The sequence below is a fragment of the Salmo trutta genome, chromosome 30 (genome assembly GCF_901001165.1).
Source record: "Salmo trutta chromosome 30, fSalTru1.1, whole genome shotgun sequence".
NCBI lineage: Eukaryota > Metazoa > Chordata > Actinopteri > Salmoniformes > Salmonidae > Salmo > Salmo trutta.
In genome coordinates this window covers 31,528,915-31,551,514 of record NC_042986.1, presented here as the reverse complement: position 1 = coordinate 31,551,514, position 22,600 = coordinate 31,528,915, and the positions used below count along the sequence as shown (strand labels likewise).

The window sequence follows — 22,600 nt, the reverse complement described above, 5'->3', positions numbered from 1 at the left end:
AGATCAGGAGAGGGGAGAGAGGAGGGAGAGATGGAGGGAGAGATCAGGAGAGGGGAGATGGAGGGAGAGATGGAGGGAGAGATCAGGAGAGGGGAGAGAGGAGGGAGAGATGGAGGGAGAGATCAGGAGAGGGGAGAGAGGAGGGAGAGATGGAGGGAGAGATCAGGAGAGGGGAGAGAGGAGGGAGAGATGGAGGGAGAGATCAGGAGAGGGGAGAGAGGAGGGAGAGATGGAGGGAGAGATCAAGAGAGGGGAGAGAGGAGGGAGAGATGGAGGGAGAGATCAGGAGAGGGGAGAGAGGAGGGAGAGATGGAGGGAGAGATCAGGAGAGGGGAGAGAGGAGGGAGAGATGGAGGGAGAGATCAGGAGAGGGGAGAGAGGAGGGAGAGATCAGGAGAGGGGAGAGAGGAGGGAGAGATCAGGAGAGGGGAGATGGAGGGAGAGATGGAGGGGGAGATCAGGAGAGGGGAGAGAGGAGGGAGAGATGGAGGGAGAGATCAGGAGAGGGGAGAGAGGAGGGAGAGATGGAGGGAGAGATCAGGAGAGGGGAGAGAGGAGGGAGAGATGGAGGGAGAGATCAGGAGAGGGGAGAGAGGAGGGAGAGATGGAGGGAGAGATCAGGAGAGGGGAGATGGAGGGAGAGATGGAGGGGGAGATCAGGAGAGGGGAGATGGAGGGAGAGATGGAGGGAGAGATCAGGAGAGGGGAGATGGAGGGAGAGATGGAGGGGGAGATCAGGAGAGGGGAGAGAGGAGGGAGAGATGGAGGGAGAGATCAGGAGAGGGGAGATGGAGGGAGAGATGGAGGGGGAGATCAGGAGAGGGGAGATGGAGGGAGAGATGGAGGGGGAGATCAGGAGAGGGGAGATGGAGGGAGAGATGGAGGGGGAGATCAGGAGAGGGGAGATGGAGGGAGAGATGGAGGGGGAGATCAGGAGAGGGGAGAGAGGAGGGAGAGATGGAGGGGGAGATCAGGAGAGGGGAGAGAGGAGGGAGAGATGGAGGGAGAGATCAGGAGAGGGGAGAGAGGAGGGAGAGATGGAGGGAGAGAACAGGAGAGGGGAGATGGAGGGAGAGATGGAGGGGGAGATCAGGAGAGGGGAGATGGAGGGAGAGATGGAGGGGGAGATCAGGAGAGGGGAGATGGAGGGAGAGATGGAGGGGGAGATCAGGAGAGGGGAGATGGAGGGATAGATGGAGGGGGAGATCAGGAGAGGGGAGAGAGGAGAAAGCAGAAGTAAGTGAAAAGGAACAGTGGGTTAACTGCCTTGCTCAGGTACAGAGGAGAGCAGAGGAGAGCAGAGGAGAGCAGAGGAGAGCAGAGACAGTAAAAGGCATCCCTGGTTCAGTCTCTTTTCTTTTCTTATTGGTTTCTCCATCATGGTTCCCTGATCCCTGTATCCCTTCTGCTGTAGGAAACAGTCTCTGGCTTTTAGAAAACATGTTTGCTTCTCTCTGCTGACAGCAAGTGTATCCCAGAAACCTTGGCAGTTAGAATGTGTCCCTCCTTTTGGGTTAGCTGAGTTCTGCTGTTTGGACAGCAGTGAGAAAGGAGAGAGAGGTAGAGAGGGAGAGTAGAGAGAGGTAGAGAGGGAGAGTATATATAGGTAGAGAGGGAGAGTAGAGAGAGGTAGAGAGGGAGAGTAGAGAGAGGTAGAGAGGGAGAGTAGATATAGGTAGAGAGGGAGAGTAGAGAGAGGGAGAGTAGAGAAAGGTGGGGAGGGAGAGTAGAGAAAGGTGGGGAGGGAGAGTAGATAGAGGTGGGGAGGGAGAGTGGATAGAGGTGGGGAGAGTATATAGAGATAGAGAGGGAGAGTAGAGAGAGGTAGAGAGGGAGAATAGAGAGAGGTAGAGAGAGAGTAGATAGAGGTAGAGAGAGAGAGTAGATAGAGGTAGAGAGAGAGAGTAGATAGAGGTAGAGAGGGAGAGTAGATAGAGGGTGAGTAGATAGAGGTAGAGAGGGAGAGTAGAGAGAGGTAGAGAGGGAGAGTAGAGAGGGAGAGTAGATAGAGGTATAGAGGGAGAGTAGAGGGAGAGTAGATATAGGTAGAGAGGGAGAGTGGAGACACGTAAAGATGGAGTGCAGAGAGAGGTAGAGAGGGAGAGCAGAGAGAGGTAGAGAGAGAGGTAGAGAGGGAGAGCAGAGAGAGGTAGAGAGGGAGAGCAGAGTGAGGTAGAGAGGGAGAGCAGAGAGAGGGAGAGCAGGAGAGCAGAGACAGGTAGAGAGGGAGAGCTGAGACCAGTAAGGGAGAGCAGAGACAGGTAGAGAGGGAGATACTGTAGGTGAAAGGTAGAGGGAGAGAGCAGTGAGAGGAAGCTGGTAGCAGAGAGAGAGCAGAGAAAGAGTAGTAGAGAGAGAAACGAGAGAGAGATGATGGAGAGAGAGAGCAGTAGAGAGTGAGAAATTATAGAAAAATGGGGAGAGAGAGAGCAGAGAGAGAGTAGTAGAGAAAGAGAAACAAGAGAGGGAGAGAGAGATCGGGAGAGAGAGATAGGGAGAGAGAGTTAAGCAAGAGAGAGAGAGGTAGTAAATGGGAGAGAAAGAGAGAGAGGAGATAAAGAAGATGGAGAGACAGAGAGAGAGAGGTGATAGAAAACGTGTGCTGAAGGTGTGAGACACTAATACCAGAGAATGAGACAGAAACTTCACTGAAGGTCGTGCATTATTCTCTTATAACCCATTGGGTTTTTGTTATTTTTGATAGAAAGAGGCAATATTTATATCGGCCCTGGCTTCTTAACTCTCTGTGTCTCTCTCGCCCTCTTTTCACCCTTTTCCTCTCCATATTTCACTCTCTTTTTCTCACTCTCTTTGTGTCTGGTTGTGATCTGGTATCATGGTTTATCCTTGATTAGATATTTGGTACTTGACAAGTTCTTCTTTCTGTAGTGGTAATCATGTTAGGGATGCTAGCAGACTGGTTTAAAGACTGGCTTAAAGACTGGCTTAAAGACTGGCTTAAAGACTGGCTTAAAGACTGGCTTAAAGACTGGCTTACATAACACAACCAAGCGGGAGAGAAAGCGAGAGAGAGACCGAGTATCCTTTGAGCTTTTTCAATGAAAGACTCATTATTTTCATAAGTCTACGGGGTGACGGTGGCATCTTCAGTTGCAGATGCGTGGCTCAGTTGGTACAGCATGGCGCTGGCAACACCAGGGCTGTGGGTTTGATTCCCTTGGGTGACTAGTACTGAAAAAAGTATGAAAATGTATGCCCTCACTACTGTAAATTGATATGGATAATATTGTTTGCTAAATGATTTTTAATGAGTGAAGAGGAGGATGTTGAAGAGAGAGGGATGACAGAGAAGAGAAGAGAAGGTGGGGCAGTATATCCATTCTACAAAATAAAAGCAAGCCTCTTGGGTCTTTCTCTCTAGCACTCCTTCTCTCTCTCTCTCTCTCTCACTCTCTCGCTCTCGCTCTCTCTCTCACTCTCTCGCTCTCTCTCTCGCTCTCGCTCTCTCTCGCTCTCTCGCTCTCGCTCGCTCTCTCGCTCTCTCTCGCTCGCTCTCTCGCTCTCGCTCTCGCTCTCTCTCGCTCTCTCGCTCTCGCTCTCGCTCTCGCTCTCGCTCGCTCGCTCTCTCTCTCTCGCTCTCGCTCGCTCTCTCTCGCTCTCTCTCTCTCTCTCTCTCTCTCTCGCTCTCTCTCTCTCTCTCTCAATTTCAATTCAATTCAATTCAATTCGCTTTATTGGCATGATGTAACAATGTACATATTGCCAAAGCTTACTTTGGATATTTACAATATAAAAAATAAATAAAAATGAGAATCAAAAATTGTCAACGGGACAACAGTAACAACAATAACCAACGGTCAATATAACCATACATTCAACAATAACAATAATCATACAGTTGAGGACATGTGCAGGTTTATTGGTCTGTCAGACACTGTCCCTCAACTTATGGCAGGCAGCAATGTAGTGCGCTGCCAACCCACAGCTCTCTGCGTCCTCCCCCAACAGGATGGGTAGCCTATCCTCATCAGAGAGGTCTTTAAAACATTGAATAAGGGTTTCAAATTTGGGGAAATGACACTCTCTAATTGTTTTATATTTTTTACATTTTGTCAGGAAATGCAGCTCCGTCTCAGGTTCTGCTGTTGTGCAGTGGTTGCACAGCCTTTCCTCTACAGGGAGCCAGGTTTTCCTGTGTCTACCCTTCTCAATGGCAAGGCTGTGCTCACTGAGCCTGTACTTTGTCAAGGTTTTTCTAAGGTTTTGATCAGTAACCATGGTCAAATATTTAGCCATAGTGTACTGTCGATTTAGGGCCAGATAGCACTGGATTTTGCTTTGTGTTTGTGCTTGTGTTTCCCAATAAGCAATGTAGTTTTGTTTTGACTGTGTTGTAATTTGGTTTATTCTGATTGATTGGATGTTCTGGTCCTGAGGCTTCAGTGTGTTAGTAGAACAGGTTTGTGAACTCAGCCCCAGGACCAGCTGGATGAGGGGACTCTTTTCTTTGCTCAGCTCTTGGCATTGCAGGGCTTGGTAATGATATGAGAGGGGGTCACTGTATTTTAGATGTTTCCAAAACTTAATTGCTCTTTTTTGAGTTTTTATTATTAGTGGATATTGGCCTAATTCTGCCCTGCATGCATTGTTTGTAGTTTTCCTCTGGACACGTAGGAGAATCTTACAGAACTCTGCATGTAGGGTTTCAATGGGGTGTTTGTCCCATTTGATGAAATCTTGTTTTGCAAGTGGACCCCACACCTCGCTGCCATAAAGTGCAATTGGTTCAATGACATATTCAATTAGTTTTAGCCAAATTTTAATAGGTATTTCAATTTGAATTTGCTTTTTAATGGCGTAGAATGCCCTGCGTGCTTTCTCTCTCAGTTCATTCACTGCCTCATTAAGGTGTCCAGTTGAGCTTATTTTTAAACCTAAGTAATTGTAGTGTGTACAGTACTCTATATATTTTGTACCAATTGAGAACTTTGGTCTAATTCCCTGAGATCTGGATCTTCTCTGGAAAATCATTATTTTAGTCTTTTTGGGGTTTACTGCCAGGGCCCAGGTCTGGCAGTACTGCTCTAGCAGGTCCAGGCTCTGCTGTAGGCCAGGTGCTGTGGGTGACAGCAGGCATAGGTCATCTGCGAAGAGTAGGCATTTAACTTCTGAATTGTGGAGACTAACACCAGGGGCTGAGGATTTTTCTAGAATAGTGGCCAATTCGTTAATGTAAATATTGAAGAGTGCAGGGCTCAGATTGCAACCCTGATGAAGGCCCCGCCCCTGGTTAAAGAATTCTGTCCTTTTCTTACCAATTTTAATGCTGCACGTATTGCCAGTATACATTGATTTAATTAAGTCATATGTTTTACCCCCTACACCACTTTCAATAACTTTGTAGAACAGTCCTGTATGCCAAATAGAATCAAATGCTTTTTGGAAGTCGATAAAGCAAGTGTATATTTTGGTATTATTTTGGTGGACATGTTTATCTATGAGGGTGTGTAAGGTGTAAATATGATCAGTTGTGCGATGTTTTGGTATAAATCCAATTTGGCTTTTACTCAAGACATTGTGCTTATTAAGGAAGTTTAGAACTCTTACATTGATAATACTACAGAAAACCTTCCCCAGGTTACTGTTCACACAAATGCCTCTGTAATTGTTAGGGTCAAATTTGTCTCCATTCTTAAAGATTGGGGTTATGAGTCCTTGATTCCAGATGTCAGGGAAATAACCTACACTCAGGATCAAATTAAACAATTTTAATATAGCCAATTGAAATTTTGCACTAGTGAGTTTGAGCATCTCATTTAGGATGCCATCAGGTCCGCAGGCTTTTTTAAATTTGAGAGCCTGAAGTTTCTTATAGAGCTCCTGGTCAGTAATTGGGGAGTCCAATGGGTTTTGATTGTCCTTTATAGCTTTTTCTAATCCATTCAACTTCTCATGGATTTGGCGTTGTTCTGCGTTTGTGTCAATTTGAACGGTGTTGTAGAGTGTTTTGAAATGGGTTGTCCATATGTCACCATTTTGTATTGCTAATTCCTCTTGTTTAGATTTTTTTAGTTTTTTCCAATTTTGCCAAAAGTTGTTTGTGTTTATGGACTCCTCAATTAGTGTCAGCTGCTTGCTGTTGTACTGTGCTTTTTTGGTTCTGAGTGTACGTTTATAGAGTTTTAAAGTCTCACAGTAATGAAGGCGTAATTCACCATTATTTGGGTCTCTGTGCTTTTGGTTGGATAGTGTTCTAAGTTTTTTCCTTATAATTTTACAATCTGCATCAAACCAGTTGTCATCTGTGATTTTTTTAGTTTTGTTTTTTATCAATTTCAATTGTGCTTCTTTTGCCGTTTGCCTGAATATATAGTTGATGTTTCGTACTGCTAGATTGATGCCTTCTTTACTGTGAGTGAATGTGGTATCCAGAAAGTTATCTAAGAGTGTTTGGATATTTTGGTTCCAGGTTGCTTTCTGGTATTCTTCTGTGCTGTTTTGGGCCCATCTGTATGAATTTCTGATGTTGTACAGCTTACTGGGCTGTGAATGTGTGGTTGTTTCCAGGTCTGTTCTTTTGAAGAACAACGTAATTTGGCTGTGATCAGACAGAGGTGTTAGTGGCTTGACAGTGAATGAGCTGAGAGAGAAAGGGTCCATGTCTGTGATCATATAGTCTACTGTACTGTGGCCAAGAGGTGAGCAATAGGTGCTCTCTCTCTCTCTCGCTCGCTCTCTCTCGCTCTCTCTCTCTCTCTCTCTCGCTCTCGCTCTCTCTCTCGCTCTCTCTCTCGCTCTCTCTCTCGCTCTCTCTCTCGCTCTCTCTCTCTCTCTCTCGCTCTCGCTCTCTCTCTCGCTCTCGCTCTCTCTCTCAATTCAATTTAAGGGGCTTTATTGGCATGGGAAACATGTTTAAATTGCCAAAGCAAGTGAAATAGATAATAAACAATAGAAAATGAACAGTAAACAATACATTCATAAAAGTTTGAAAAGAATAAAGACATTTCAAATGTCATATTATGTCTATATACAGTGTTGTCATGAAGTGCAAATACAAAAGCTAAAATAAATAGTCATAATTATAGGTTGTATTTACAATGGTGTTTGTTTTTCACTGGTTGCCCTTTTCTTGTGGCAACAGGTCACAAATCTTGTAACAAATCTTGACCTGTTGTCATAAAAAAAAAGATCATGATTTCTCATGATTTGGTTGGGTCTAATTGCTCTCCTGGGGCTCTGTGGGGTCTGTTTGTGTTTGTGAACAGAGCCCCAGGACCAGCTTGCTTAGGTGGCTCTTCTCCAGGTTAATTCCTCTGTAGGTGATGGCTTTGTTATGGAAGGTTTGGGAATCGCTTCCTTTTAGGTGGTTGTAGAATTTAACGTCTCGTTTCTGGATTTTAATAGTTAGCGGGTATCGGCCTAATTCTGCTCTGCATGCATTATTTGGTGATTTACGTTGTACACAGAAAATATTTTTGCAGAATTCTGCAAGCAGAGTCTCAATTTGGTGTTTGTCCCATATCTCTCTCTCTCTCTCTCTCTCATTCTTTATCGCTCACACTCTGTCTCTAGCACATTCCTTATCGCTCACTCGATCTCTCTCATTCTCTCTCTATCACTCCTTCACTCTCTCTCGTCTCTCTCTCTCTCTCTGTCTCTCTCAATTCAATTCAAAGTGCTTCATTGGCATGGGAAATATACACTACATGACCAAAAGTATGTGGACACCTGCTCGTCATCTCATTGCAAATTCATGGGCGTTAATATGGAGTTGGTCCCCCTTTGCTGCTTTAACGGCGTCCACTCTTCTGGGAAGGCTTTCCACTAGATGCTGGAACATTGCTGTGGGGACTTGCTTCCATTCAGCCACAAAGAGCATTAGTGATAAACTTTACATTTGGCACTATGCATTTGGGCAGGTATTGTTCTCCTGACATCCGCCAAACCCAGATTGGTCTGTCAGACTACCAGCATGATTCATCACTCCAGAGAATGCATTTCCACTGCTCCAAAGTTCAAAGGTGTCAAGCGTTACACCACTACTGTCGACGCTTGGCATTGCCCATGGTGATCTTAGGCTTGTGTGCGGCTGCTTGGCCATGGAAACCCATTTCATGAAGCTCCTGACGAACAGCTTCCGGAGGCATTTTGGAACTCGGTAGTGAGTGTTGCAACCGAGGACAGACGTGCTTCAACACTCGCCAGTCCCCTTCTGAGAGCTTGCGTGGCCTACCGCTTCGCGGCTGAGTCGTTGTGGCTCCTAGACATTTCCACTTCACAATAACAGCACTTACAGTTGACTGGGGAGCTCTAGCAGGGCAGACATTTGACGAACTGACTTGTGGAAAGGTTTTCAGTAGAAAAAAGATTGGAGGTGGTTTATCCACACATCTCCATTTTGGATAGATAACTCTTTGTGTTGTTGTTTGTTCAGAGTTTTCCAATTATCCCGGAAGTGGTTGGATTCTATGGATTCTTCAATTACATTGAGCTGATTTCTGACGAGCTGTACCTTCTTTTTCCGTAGTGTATTTCTGTATTGTTTTAGTGATTCACCATAGTGAAGGCGTAGACTCAGGTTTTCTGGGTCTCTATGTTTTTGGTTGGATAGGTTTCTCAATTTCTTTCTTAGGTTTTTGCATTCTTCAAACCATTTGTCATTTGTTATTCATTTTCTTAGGGTGTCTGCTTGAAATGTGTTGATTTGATTTGGAAGCTAAAAGGTCAAATATACTGTTTAGCCTTTCTACTGCCAAGTACAAATGTACACCTTCACTGTCATGGTGAAATATTATGTCAAGGAAGTTGTCTAAAAGGGATTGAATTTGTTTTTGCCTAATAATTTTTTGTAGGTTGCTACTCTACTTTCCTTCCATCTATAGCATTTCTTAATATTATGCAGTTCCTTTGGCTTTGATGCATCATGATTGAGTATTTCTCTGTTCAAGTAGACTGTGATTTTGCTCTGATCTGATAGGGGTGTCAGTGGGCTGACTGTGAACGCTCGGAGAGACTCTGGGTTGAGGTCAGTAATAAAGTAGTCTACAGTACTATTGCCAAGGGATGAGCTGTAGGTGTACCTACAGTAGGAGTCCCCTCGAAGCCTACCATTGACTATGGTAAGTGTTTGCCCCCCTGTGTGCTGACAGAGTCAGGTTCTTGTCCAGTTCTGGCTCTAGGTTGCCACAGACTAGTACATGTCCCTGGGCCTGGAAATGGTTGATCTCCCCCCTAATATGGAGGAGGTGTCATTATTCATTTATGGGGATTATATTGGGGGGATATAGTGTAGGTAGCACAAACTAGGACATTTTTCTCTGTTGAGATCATTTATAGTCAGATGTAAAATGTTCCTGTTTTGGCTATTTTAATAGAGTGAGTTAGGTCTGCTCTATATCAAATTAATATACCACCCAAGTCTTCCCTTTTCACACCTGGTAGTTTAGTGGATGGGACTACCAGCTCTCTGTAACCTAGAGGAGAACCAGTTGGTCTGTCTCATCTATATCATGGTTCTTATAGGATTACAATGTCTGTATTTCCAATTTTTGATGAAGTCTGGGTTCCTGCTCTTCAGGCCAAAGGCAGATAACCTCAAAGCTTGTATATTCCAGGATGAGATAGTAAAAGCTTTGTTGTTTAGGCTCAGACCATTACAGTACATGTGAGCAGAGCATGTGATGCATACCTCTTAGGTTGCAGCTTGGAAAAGGGGCATACCTAGTCAGTTGTACAACTGAATGCAATCAACTGAAATATGTTTTTCACATTTAACCCAACCTCTCTGAATCAGAGAGGTGCAGGGAGCTGCCTTAATCAACATCATCGGGGAATAGTGGGTGAACTGCCTTGGCTCTGGTGCACAATTATCGATTTTTTAGCTTATCAGCTCAGGGATTCAATCCAGCAACCTTTTGATTACTGGCCCAACACTCCTACCCACCAGGCTACCTGCCATCCCTTTGTCCAATGGCCACTGAACAAATTAGGAAGAAGAATGGCATGCACCTGCAGCAGTAACACTCCAAATGGATGGCTCAGAAATAAGAAATCATTTTTAACACACTTGAATCATTATACTGAGGTAGGCTAAATTACCTTTTTTACAGAATAGCGTTACAGAATTTGCAATTTCATATATGGAAACATTGCTACTGCAACATGTTAACACCACCTTTTCACATGTTAGGAGAATACAGTGGCTTGTAAAAGTATTCTAGACCATTCCAAGACATTTAAATGTTTCCTCTTAAACCGCTCCGTGTTGCTTTAGCAGTATGCTTAGGGTCATTGTCCTGCTGGAAGGTGAACCCCCGTCCCAATCTCAAATCTCTGGAAGACTGAAACAGGTTTCCCTCAAGAATTTCCCCGTATTTAGCGCCATCCATCATCCCTTAAATTCTGACCAGTTTCCCAGTCCCTGCCGATGAAAAACTTCCCCACAGCATGATGCTGCCACCACCATATTTCACTGTGGGGATGTTGTTCTCGGGGTGATGAGAGGTGTTGGGTTTGCGCCAGACATAGCGTTTTCCTTGATGGCCAAAAAACTCAATTTTGGTCTCATCTGACCAGAGTACCTTCTTCCATATGTTTGGGGAGTCTCCCACATGCCTTTTGGCGAACTTGTTGTTTGCTTTTCTTGAAGAATTGGCTTTCTTCTGGCCACTCTTCCGTAAAGCCCAGCTCTGTGGAGTGTACGGCTTAAAGTGGTCCTATGGACAGATACTCCAGTCTCCGCTGTGAAACTTTGCAGCTCCTTCAGGGTCATCTTTGGTCTCGTTCTTGCCTTTCTGATTAATGCCCTCCTTGCCTGGTCTGTGAGTTTTGGTGGGCGGCCCACTCTTCGCAGGTTTGTTGTGGTGCCATGTTCTTTAAATTTTTTAATAATGGATTTTATGGTGCTCCGTGGGATGTTCAAAGTTTCTGATATTTTTTTATAACCCAACCCTGACGTGTTTGGAGAGCTCCTTGATCTTCATGGTGCCGCTTGCTTGGTGGTGCCCCTTGTTAGTGGTGTTGCAGACTCTGGGGCCTTTCAGAACAGGTGTATATATACTGAGATCAAGTGACAGATCATGTGACACTTAGATTGCACACAGGTGGACTTTATTTAACTAATAATGTGACTGCTGAAGGTAATTGGTTGCACCAGATCTTATTTAGGGACTTCATAGCAAAGGGGGTGAATACATATGTACGCACCACTTTTCTGTATTTTTTTATTTTTATTTTTTTCATTTCACTTCACCAATTTGGACTATTTTGTGTATGTCCATTACATGAAATCCATATAAAAATCAATTTAAATTACAGGTTGTAATGCAACAAAATAGGAAAAACCCCAAGGGGGTTAATACTTTTGCAAGGCACTGTAACGCTATTTCACCACCACATGTTAACTTGCAGTTGGATTTTCACATATGAATGTTTCATACATGTGAAACTGCAAATTAGATTTTCATGTAAATGGTTTTCACATGTGAACTTGCAATTCCACATGTGAAAGTGAGATTTTCACATGTGGAGATTTGTTACATGTGAAACTGCAAATTACATTTTCACGTGATTGATTTTCGCATGAGAAAGTTTCACATGTGCAACTGCAATTCATACGTGAGGTGACATGTGTTAACACAATTTAATACATTAAATTTAACCTCAACATGTGAAAACAGCAATTTCACATTTGAAAATGGGAATTTGTAAGTCGCTCTGGATAAGAGCGTCTGCTAAATGACGTAAATGTAAATGTACATTTTGTGAAAATATGTGTCTTTAGTAGTAATAATGTCTATGTTAATGTTTGAAATGAATGTAAATTGTAAAGTATTTTTCTTTGTAATGTATTTTTCTTTTTGTGTCGGAGCTAAGGGAGACAAGCTGTCACCATTGGAGTCGGCTAATGGGGATCCTAATACAAATCAATATCAAACAAAAAATCTTATTTTTTTATTGTTAGGCGTTCTCTCCCTCTCCTGTGTGTGATAACAGGGAATTGGGGTTGAGCCACTCAGGGCTTTAGACTCAGTTATCAGCTCTCACTCAGCCTGGCAGCTGCCACTCACACACACCATAGAGAGAGAGACTAAAGGGTAGGGTTGAGTGGACAGAGTCAGTGAAGTGTTTAAGTAGTAGTGGTAATAGTAGTAGTCACATTGAAATGGAGGGGTTTTGTTAGGTTAATCCTGGATTTGAGTTTAATCTCCAAAAAAAATGGGTTTCATTTTCCCTAAGTGATCTCTTATATATATGTTTGATGACCACTGTAACACGGTGCCCTTTTCGTGACATGGCCACATACAACTGAGAGTGGCTTTAATGGAATGTAATGGTTTTGGGTGTTTTATTTTGATCAGAAGTGGGATTGAAATTAAATGTTTCTCCCTCTTTCTTTCTCTCTCTCTCTCTCTCTCTCTCTTTCTCTCACTCTGTCTGTCTCTCTCTGTCTCTCTTTCTGTCTTCAGCAGCGTCCAGCTTCAGTTTCTGCCGTGCGTCCCTGGAGCACACAGTGTCTGTAGAGGAGCTCAGCTACCAGCTGCCTCGTCGGCCAGGGGCCAGTCTGACCTGGCACGATGGGAGGGGGCAGAAGAACACACACACCGTCAAACTATTGCAGCAGCCTGGCACAGAGGGCATACAGGTATCATAATGGGCATGCACAGACATACACACACGCACACTCACACACACACTGTCTGGGCAGTGCCAAATTAATTAGGTTACTGTTTGTCATCAATATTATTTTACAACTTCAAGGACCTACAGATGAACATGTTTCATCTTGTTTATCTCCGATTGAAAAAAAATCCTAAACCGTATATGGTCACAGCACAAAAATATATGGGGACCACTGTCCAAATCAATCTCATCCATTGGTAAAAGTAATTGCTCAGTGTACAATATGGTGCTAGAATGCAGATGACGATTTAGACACCAGCACTATGAGAAAGATCAGAGAAAATAACACGTCCTTAAACATAGAGAGATCTAAACACATGTTTCATAGATCAGTAGCACTGCCTTGTGTCTCTCATTATGGAGTCTCAACAGCGTACTACAAAGGATGTTTGATTGTTCTTCCCTCCTCATCACAAGGGCTGCTACAGCCTCAGAAGCCCACAAGAGAGACTGATTATGTAAGAGATGGTTGATTAAAAAACAGGTAATGAGATGAATGCAGGTACAGAATCCTCTCTGGGAGAGAGAAGAATAAAGGAGTGTAGTGCTATCCCACTGAGCAAAAGTACATTGGATTTGAAAAAAGTCATTAACTTTTGTTTTGAGTGTGAAATTTCAACCACAGGATTATGTCACCATGGTAACCAATTTTCAACATTGACAAACCTTGTACAAAATATGTTGAATTTGTACCTCTGAAACAACGTCAGAAAATATAATTACCTAATTATAATACACAAAGTAAGCAAAACAATGAAATTCATCATTCCAAAATTACTTAAAATTATGAATAAGATACTAATGAGATCGACCTACAGTATATAAGCAATATAGCAATTGAGATTTACAATATATGACATTAATGATCGAGCTAGGACGGACAATTTTTTCAGCACTTTTGAAATGTACAGCAACAGAATTCAGAACATGGGCCGTTCTTACAGTATTCTCCCTGTACACCAAGTCAGAACCATAAGATAAATAGTAGGGGTGTCACGGCCGTCTGAGGAAGAAGTGGACCAAAACGCGGCGGAGTTCGGGTTCGTCATATTTAATTAAACGAACACTATGCAATTTACAAAACAACAAAAACTGACAGCCAACACAGTCCTGTCAGGTACAAGCACAATGACATGAACAATTACCCACAAACCCACAAGGCAAAGTAGGCAACTTATGTGTGACTCCCAATCAGCCACAACCCTCTACAGCTGTGCCTGATTGGAAGTCACACGGCCAAAATTAATGAAACAATAAAAAACACACAGACTCTTCTGCCACGTCCTGACCCAACTACACCCTCTACTGGTCAGGACGTGGCAGTACCCCCCCCCCCCTCAAAGGTGCATACCCCGAAATGCACCTACACAAAACACAGAAAATCCCCAACAAAAATAAACACCTAAACAATAAGGGAGGGAAGGGAGGGTGGCTGCCGTCACCGACGGCACTGTGCTACACCCCCCCTCCCCAACACACCTATATCAGGAGGTGGCTCCGGTTCTGGCCGTTCCGGGCAGTCGGGCCACTCTGGCAGTTCGGGGCAGTCTGGCCAGTCTGGCAGCTCGGGGCAGTCTGACCAGTCTGGCAGCTCGGGGCAGTCTGGGTAGTCTGGCAGCTCGGGACAGTCTGGGCAGTCTGGCAGCTCGGGACAGTCTGGGCAGTCTGGCAGCTCGGGACAGTCTGGGCAGTCTGGCCGCTCGGGACAGTCTGGGCAGTCTGGCCACTCGGGACAGTCTGGGCAGTCTGGCCACTCGGGACAGTCTGGGCAGTCTGGCCACTCGGGACAGTCTGGCCACTCCGGCAGTTCAGGGCAGTCTGGCCACTCCGGCAGTTCAGGGCAGTCTGGCCACTCCGGCAGTTCAGGGCAGTCTGGCCACTCCGGCAGTTCAGGGCAGTCTGGCCACTCCGGCAGTTCAGGGCAGTCTGGCCACTCCGGCAGTTCAGGGCAGTCTGGCCACTCCGGCAGTTCAGCGCAGTCTGGCCACTCCGGCAGTTCAGCGCAGTCTGACCTCTCTGGCGACTGTTGACTGGCGGGCAGCTCTGACGACTGTTGACTGGCGGGCAGCTCTGACGACTGTTGACTGGCGGGCAGCTCTGACGACTGTTGACTGGCGGGCAACTCTGACGACTGTTGACTGGCGGGCAGCTCTGACGACTGTTGACTGGCGGGCAGCTCTGGTGATGGTTGACTGGCAGGCAGCTCTGACGACTGTTGACTGGCGGGCAGCTCTGACGACTGTTGACTGGCGGGCAGCTCTGACGACTGTTGACTGGCGGGCAGCTCTGACGACTGTTGACTGGCGGGCAGCTCTGGCGACTGTTGACTGGCGGGCAGCTCCTGCCCCGTCACACAGCCCTTGTGCCCCCCCCTAAAAAATTCTTGGGGGTGCCTCTCGGTCTCCCAGTCCTTGCCAGCCTTCTTCCGCTGCTTGGTCCTGTGAAGGTGGGTAATTCTGTCACGGCCGTCTGAGGAAGAAGTGGACCAAAACGCGGCGGAGTTCGGGTTCGTCATATTTAATTAAACGAACACTATGCAATTTACAAAACAACAAAAACTGACAGCCAACACAGTCCTGTCAGGTACAAGCACAATGACATGAACAATTACCCACAAACCCACAAGGCAAAGTAGGCAACTTATGTGTGACTCCCAATCAGCCACAACCCTCTACAGCTGTGCCTGATTGGAAGTCACACGGCCAAAATTAATGAAACAATAAAAAACACACAGACTCTTCTGCCACGTCCTGACCCAACTACACCCTCTACTGGTCAGGACGTGACAAGGGGCATATAAGCAGACAATGAAAGCTCTTACAATATTCGATTACGACATTTCTAAAACAGTCTATAGGCTACATGTGCACCACCAAGTCAGAATAGTAGGCTAAGTTCTGAGGGGGAGAGAAACCAAATTATGAGGGTGAGACATAGGGACAACTAACAGCTTACTACACAACATATTACTTTCTTAGCTGCAGAATACATATCCTGGCATATTACATCATTTATGCAGCAGCATACAAGACATATTTTTGAACTCGATGTTGTGCTCACTTAAACAGGAAGGGGGTGTGGCAGTCCTTGTGGGCAAGATTTGTTATCAAACTTTGTCATCAAAGTCTGGCATTCTCTGGATTTATGGTGCTTTCAAGACAACTGGGAACTCGAGAATAAAACTAGGTTGAATCATGACATCAATGATCTTCAGGTGGGAAAGTCAGAGCTCTAGAAAGAGTTGGATGACCGTTCAAAACGTATTTTCCTAGTCCGAGCAATTTTTTTTTCAGAGTTCGCAGTTGTCTTGAACGTACTGAAGTTGGAAGTCAGAGATTTCCCACTTCCGAGTTCCCAGTTGTTTTGAATGCAGCAGAAGTCATGCTGAATGGATAGCATGGCCAATGATGTATTCAGCCTTTTCAGCCCATGGTGTTGCATGTAAATGTTTATCCTTTTAAGATTGGAAAAGAGACCCTTTCAGACAGATGTTTTAAATCCTTAAACCAAGACTTGGACCACACACCCTCTCCACCGAATAGCAGGCAGGGGAAGCAAAATTGTGGTTGCTCTGCAATGCTTGCAGCCACTGATTCCTTCCAAACAACTCATTGATGAATTAGCGATTTCCGACTTGTTGTGTAATGTACAGTATACAGTTGAAGTCAGAAGTTTACATACTCTTAGGTTGCAGTCATTAAAACTTGTTTTTCAACCACTCCACAAATTTCTTGTTAACAAACTATAGTTTTGGCAAGTGGGTTAGGAAATCTACTTTGTGAATGACACACAAATTTTCCAACAATTATTTACAGGCAGATTATTTCACTTACAATTCACTGTATCATAATTCCAGTGGGTCAGAAGTTTACATACACTAAGTTGACTGTGCCTTTAAACAGCTTGGAACATTTCGGAAAATTATGTCATGGCTTGAGAAGCTTCTGATAGGCTAATTGACATCATTTGAGTCAATTGGAGGTGTACCTGTGGATGTATTACAATGCCTACCTTCAAACTTAGTGCCTCTTTGCTTGACGTCATGAGAAAATTAAAAAAAATCAACCAAGACCTCAGAAAAGAATTGTAGAACTCCACAAGTCTGGTTCATCCTTGGGAGCAATTTCCAAATGCCTGAAGGTACCACGTTCATCTGTACAAACAATAGTACGCAAGTATCAACACCATGGGACAATACAGCCGTCATACTGCTCAGGAAGGAGACGCGTTCTGTCTCCTAGAGATGAACGTACTTTGGTGCGAAAAGTGCAAATCAATCCTAGAACAACAGCAAAGGACATTGTGAAGATGCTGGAGGAAACAGGTTAAAAAGTATCTATATCCACAGTAAAACGAGTCCTATATCGACATAACCTGAAAGGCCGCTCAGCAAGGAGAAGCCACTGCTCCAAAACTGCCATAAAAAAGACAGACTACGGTTTGCAACTGCACATGGGGACAAAGATCGTACTTTTTGGAAAAATGTCCTCTGGTCTGATGAAACAAAAATAGAACTGTTTGGCCATAATGACCATCGTTATGTTTGGAGGAAAAAGGGGGAGGCTTGCAAGCCGAAGAACACCATCCCAACCGTGAAGCACGGGTTGGCAGCATCATGTTGTGGGGGTACTTTGCTGCAGGAGGGACTGGTGCACTTCACAAAATAGATGGCATCATGAGGTGGGAAAATTATGTGGATATATTGAAGCAACATCTCAAGACATCAGTCAGGAAGTTAAAGCCAGGTTGCAAATGGGTCTTTCAAATGGACAATGACCCCAAGCATGCTTCCAAAGTTGTGGCAAAATGGCTTAAGGACAACAAAGTCAAGGTATTGGAGTGGCCATCATAAAGCCCTGACCTCAAACCTATAGAACATTTGTGGGCAGAACTGAAAAAGCGTGTGTGAGAATGGAGGCCTACAAACCTGACTCAGTTACACCAGCTCTGTCAGGAGGAATGGGCCAAAATTCACCCAACTTATTGTGGGAAGCTTGTGGAAGGCTACCCGAAACGTTTGACCCAAGTTAAACAATTTAAAGGCAATGCTACCAAATACTAATTGAGTGTATGTAAACTTCTGACCCACTGAGAATTTGATGGAAGAATTAAAAGCTGAAATAATATAAACTATGATTCTCACATTTCACATTCTTAAAATAAAGTGGTGATCCCAACTGACCTAAGAAAATCTTTACTAGGATAAAATGTCAGGAATTGTGAAAAACTGAGTTTAAATGTATTTGGCTAAGGTGTATGTAAACTTCCGACTTAAACTGTATGTCCAATGGCCGATGAGCACAGATATGTTTTATCTAGAATTTCTCTTGATATGACAAGAATTTAAAAGGATTTGCCAGTAGATTTTGTCATGATTCATTATGATGACTGCTTGTCTAGCTAGCTAGCTTGCCAGCTAAGATTTTGAAAGTATGATGGTGACAGCATCAGTCTAAAAAAAGCTATGGTAGATATAACTTGATTTGAAGTTATCTGTGGCCAATGACCTTAAGCCTTCTTGGACAGGTACTTCTAATGTAAATATATGGCAGCACCCAAAGGGGCTTGAACTGCCAAGCTCTTCCGGTAGATTTTGCGGTGACGTGGTGTCCCCATGAGTGACACAACAATGAGCCAATCACGGCACAAATACCTACGCTTTGTCCTTTCGCTGGCTGCCCCTCCACTACAGAAAGCAGAAATTGTTTTTTACATTGTTTGCGAACTGATATGCAATGCCAAAATAACATGCAAAACAGGCAAATATTTAATTTAAAATTTAAAAAACTGCTAAACAGGTGGGGCTCAAAACCCTAAATGAATGGTCACCACTGTGCTTGGATAGTTCCATCTGTGCCACTGACTTAGTCTGACTTTAATTCCAGTTTGTTAAAGAATAGGACTAAATCAAATCAAATCCAAACTTTAAATACACTTTAAATAGAGTTAGATTTGATTTAGTCCTATTCTTTATCATAGATGTTTGATTGAGGTGGAGACGTGAATCCAACATATCAATTATTCATTTGTAGACAAACTGGAATTAAAGCCAGACTAAGTCAGTGGTACAGATGGAACTATCCAAGCAGTAGATACATCTCCTTCATCTCCTTCAAATGTTGATGTTTGGTTGTGTTGACAACCAAACACAATTCAATATCACTTAAGGTAATTGCATTTTAAATTATCCAGAGTTTGAAATCCTAGTCCTATTGTATTGTCTGTGTTGAGCTGAATTCTGGGTTGAATTGAAACAATAGCTGTTGATGAGTCTGCAAATACTACAGTGTATAGGGCTAAATAGCATCATTGATGATATACTGTATGAGTGATACAGTATGGTTACATTTCATTTGCTCTCTTAAACCTACCCTTTGGAATGACTTTGATAGCAACAGTGGAGATCTCTCAATAATCATTCTCATGATAGCACATTGGTAATTGTTAGAGACCATTAGCATAGCTAAGCAGGGCTGGGCTTTGTTAACACCCTGGATGTGAGACCAAAAAGTAACTGTAGATAGATCTCCAGTTGGAGGTTCTGCCCGGCCCATTATTTATTTTCTGAAAGTAGATATAACGTTGAAAATCTGACGTTGTTTTAAAGATACAAATTCAATATATTTTCTACAAGGTTTGTCAATGTTGAAATGTGGTTACCATGATGGCATGCTCCTATGGTTGATTATGTGACCCTGCATAGTAAAGACACACTTCAGAAAGCCAGTCTCTTCCACAAGATGCTCTCGTGCAATATGGAACCCCATCTGTGCACTTCTAGAACAAAACAAAGGCAAAAAAAGCATTCTATTTTAAGAACTTTACAGTGCCTGACCTAAAAGAGAGCATGACATAACAACACACTTCCTGGTTGCCCTGTAAGCCAAAGGAATCATGGGAGGAAGGAGGTTCTTTGTTCCATTTCTCCAAAGCCCTTGAGAAACTGTTGGCGACAAGAAAGTGCAAACACGCACTGCACTGTTTAATAATTCACAGCTTCTCTAATCCCTAAGACAGGTCTGAAAGGCTTAATCAAAGATGGGTTATGAAGCTGTTTCCATCTGAATATATAGAGGATTTATCATGTTAAACCTTGTCTATGGTATGAAGAACATGCTGTAGGATTTCCACATGACTTTGAGCAACAAGACTCACTATGTATTATTCAACAGTACAGAGACAGAGAGCAGTCTTTGTGTGTGTGTGCGTGTGCGTGTGCGTTTGTGTCCAGCTCTCTGTGGAGAGATGATTAGATTAGAGCCCATTAGGTTGGTTTAACAGAGATCAGCACTAATAAGGAAATAACTTTAGTAAAACAACAGCCTAGACACAGACACGCACACAAACATACATAAACACACACACACACACACATACACATACACACACACACACACACACACAGTGAATGTTGATAAGGTAGGGCCGGAAGACACTGTCTAATTTTAAGAATCTCTTTTCACACATCACATGCTGACACACTGATCATAAGAAACAACACAAAAGATGAAGAACTGATACTACCGCTCTGATCTAATTACTCAACAGGGTGTTGGGGTTTATTTTGGATCATCTGCATGGTCAACAGTTACGCATTTCCTTCAGAATGGAACACTAATCAATAGAGAAGAAAAATAGCTTGTCCAGTTGTTTATGAGGAGACTGTTGGTTTGGTGGTTGGTTGGTTGGTTGGTTGGTTCTAATGAGACCATTGGTTTGGTAGTTGGTTGGTTGTCTGGTTCTAATGGGACCGTTGGTTTGGTGGTTGGTTGGCTGGTTCTAATGAGACCGTTAGTTTGGTGGTTTGTTGGTTGGTTTTAATAAGACCGTTATTTGGTGGTTGGTTGTCTGGTTCTAATGAGACTGTTGGTTTGGTGGTTTGTTGGTTGGTTTTAATAAGACCGTTATTTGGTGGTTGGTTGTCTGGTTCTAATGAGACCGTTGGTTTGGTGATTGGTTGGTTGGTTCTAATGAGACCATTGGTTTGGTGGTTGGTTGGTTCTAATGAGACCGTTGGTTTGGTGGTTGGTTGGTTGGTTCTAATGAGACCGTTAGTTTGGTGGTTGGTTGTCTGGTTCTAATGGGACCGTTGGTTTGGTGGTTGGTTGGCTGGTTCTAATGAAACTTTTGGTTTGGTGATTGGTTGGCTGGTTCTAATGAGACCGTTGGTTTGGTGATTGGTTGGTTGGTTCTAATGAGACCATTGGTTTGGTGATTGGTTGGTTGGTTCTAATGAGACCATTGGTTTGGTGGTTGGTTGGCTGGTTCTAATGAGACCATTGGTTTGGTGGTTGGTTGGCTGGTTCTAATGAGACCGTTGGTTTGGTGGTTGGTTGGTTCTAATGAGACCATTGGTTTGGTGGTTGGTTGGTACTAATGAGACCATTGGTTTGGTGGTTGGTTGGCTGGTTCTAATGAGACCATTGGTTTGGTGGTTGGCTGGTTCTAATGAGACCATTGGTTTGGTGGTTGGCTGGTTCTAATGAGACCATTGGTTTGGTGGTTGGTTGGTTGGTTCTAATGAGACCGTTGGTTTGGTGGTTGGTTGGCTGGTTCTAATGAGACCATTGGTTTGGTGGTTGGTTGGTTCTAATGAGACCATTGGTTGGTTGGCTGGTTCTAATGAGACCATTGGTTTGGTGGTTGGCTGGTTCTAATGAGACCATTGGTTTGGTGGTTGGTTGGCTGGTTCTAATGAGACCGTTGGTTTGGTGGTTGGTTGGTTCTAATGAGACCATTGGTTTGGTGGTTGGTTGTCTGGTTCTAATGAGGCTAGTTTGGTTTTATTCTTTACTCTTTGCAGTTTGTCAGCTATGTAGATGTTTGAGACAGAGAAAGTGGGGGCAGAGAAAGAGAGAGGAGGAGTAAAGAAGAAGAAGAACACTATAAAGGGAGAGAGATGAGGGATGCTGTTGAAATATGGACATATGGAGTACTCTGATGCTACAGAAGAAAGGAGATATATTGTAGGGGCCTACGGTGTGAATACTGCAGCAGGCATATATGAGGGGTTATTGTGAGTGATAGAAGTGGAGGTAGAGGTAAGGTCTGGGGAGGTGTGAGGGGCACATGAAGGACGATGAGACTCATGTCTGTGAGGGACTCTGGGGTGGAGAGACAGATTACAGGGTTAATTGAATAATGACATGACAGTAAAGGAGGGAGGGAGGGAGGGATGAAAATGCGATTAAGACAGGGGGACAAAAATAGAGAAAGGGGAGAGGGAGCAGAAAAGAGGGGAGAGACAGAGGAAGAGGAAGGGGAGGAAGCTGAGAGAAGAGGGGAGAGACAGAGGAAGAGGAAGGGGAGGAATCTGAGAGAAGAGGGGAGAGACCGAGGAAGAGGGGAGAGACCGAGGAAGAGGGGAGAGACAGAGGAAGAGGAAGGGGAGGAATCTGACAGAAGAGGGGAGAGACAGAGGAGAGGAAGGGGAGGAATCTGAGAGAAGAGGGGAGAGACAGAGGAAGAGGGGAGAGAGAGGAAGAGGAAGGGGAGGAATCTGAGAGAAGAGGGGAGAGACCGAGGAAGAGGGGAGAGAGAGGAAGAAGAAGGGGAGGAAGTTCTAATGAGACCGTTAGTTTGGTGGTTGGTTGTCTGGTTCTAATGGGACCGTTGGTTTGGTGGTTGGTTGTCTGGTTCTAATGAGACCGTTGGTTTGTTGATTGGTTTGTTGGTTCTAATGAAACTTTTGGTTTGGTGATTGGTTGGTTGGTTCCAATGAGACCATTGGTTTGGTGGTTGGTTGGTTCTAATGAGACCATTGGTTTGGTGGTTGGTTGGCTGGTTCTAATGAGACCATTGGTTTGGTGGTTGGCTGGTTCTAATGAGACCATTGGTTTGGTGGTTGGTTGGTTGGTTGGTTGGTTCTAATGAGACCATTGGTTTGGTGGTTGGTTGGCTGGTTCTAATGAGACCGTTGGTTTGGTGGTTGGTTGGTTGGTTGGTTCTAATGAGACCA

The 22,600-nt window shown here is 44.1% G+C and overlaps 1 protein-coding gene across 1 annotated transcript in view; it reads left to right on the top strand.

Annotated features, from left to right (window-relative positions):
• The window catches only part of LOC115168510 (sterile alpha motif domain-containing protein 10), a 126,587-nt gene that overhangs the window by 56,994 nt on the left and 46,993 nt on the right, over positions 1-22,600 (top strand). The window contains exon 2 of the mRNA XM_029723866.1: positions 12,429-12,604. Within this exon, the coding sequence (XP_029579726.1) occupies positions 12,429-12,604 (176 nt within the window). The remainder of the gene's footprint in view (positions 1-12,428; positions 12,605-22,600) is intronic.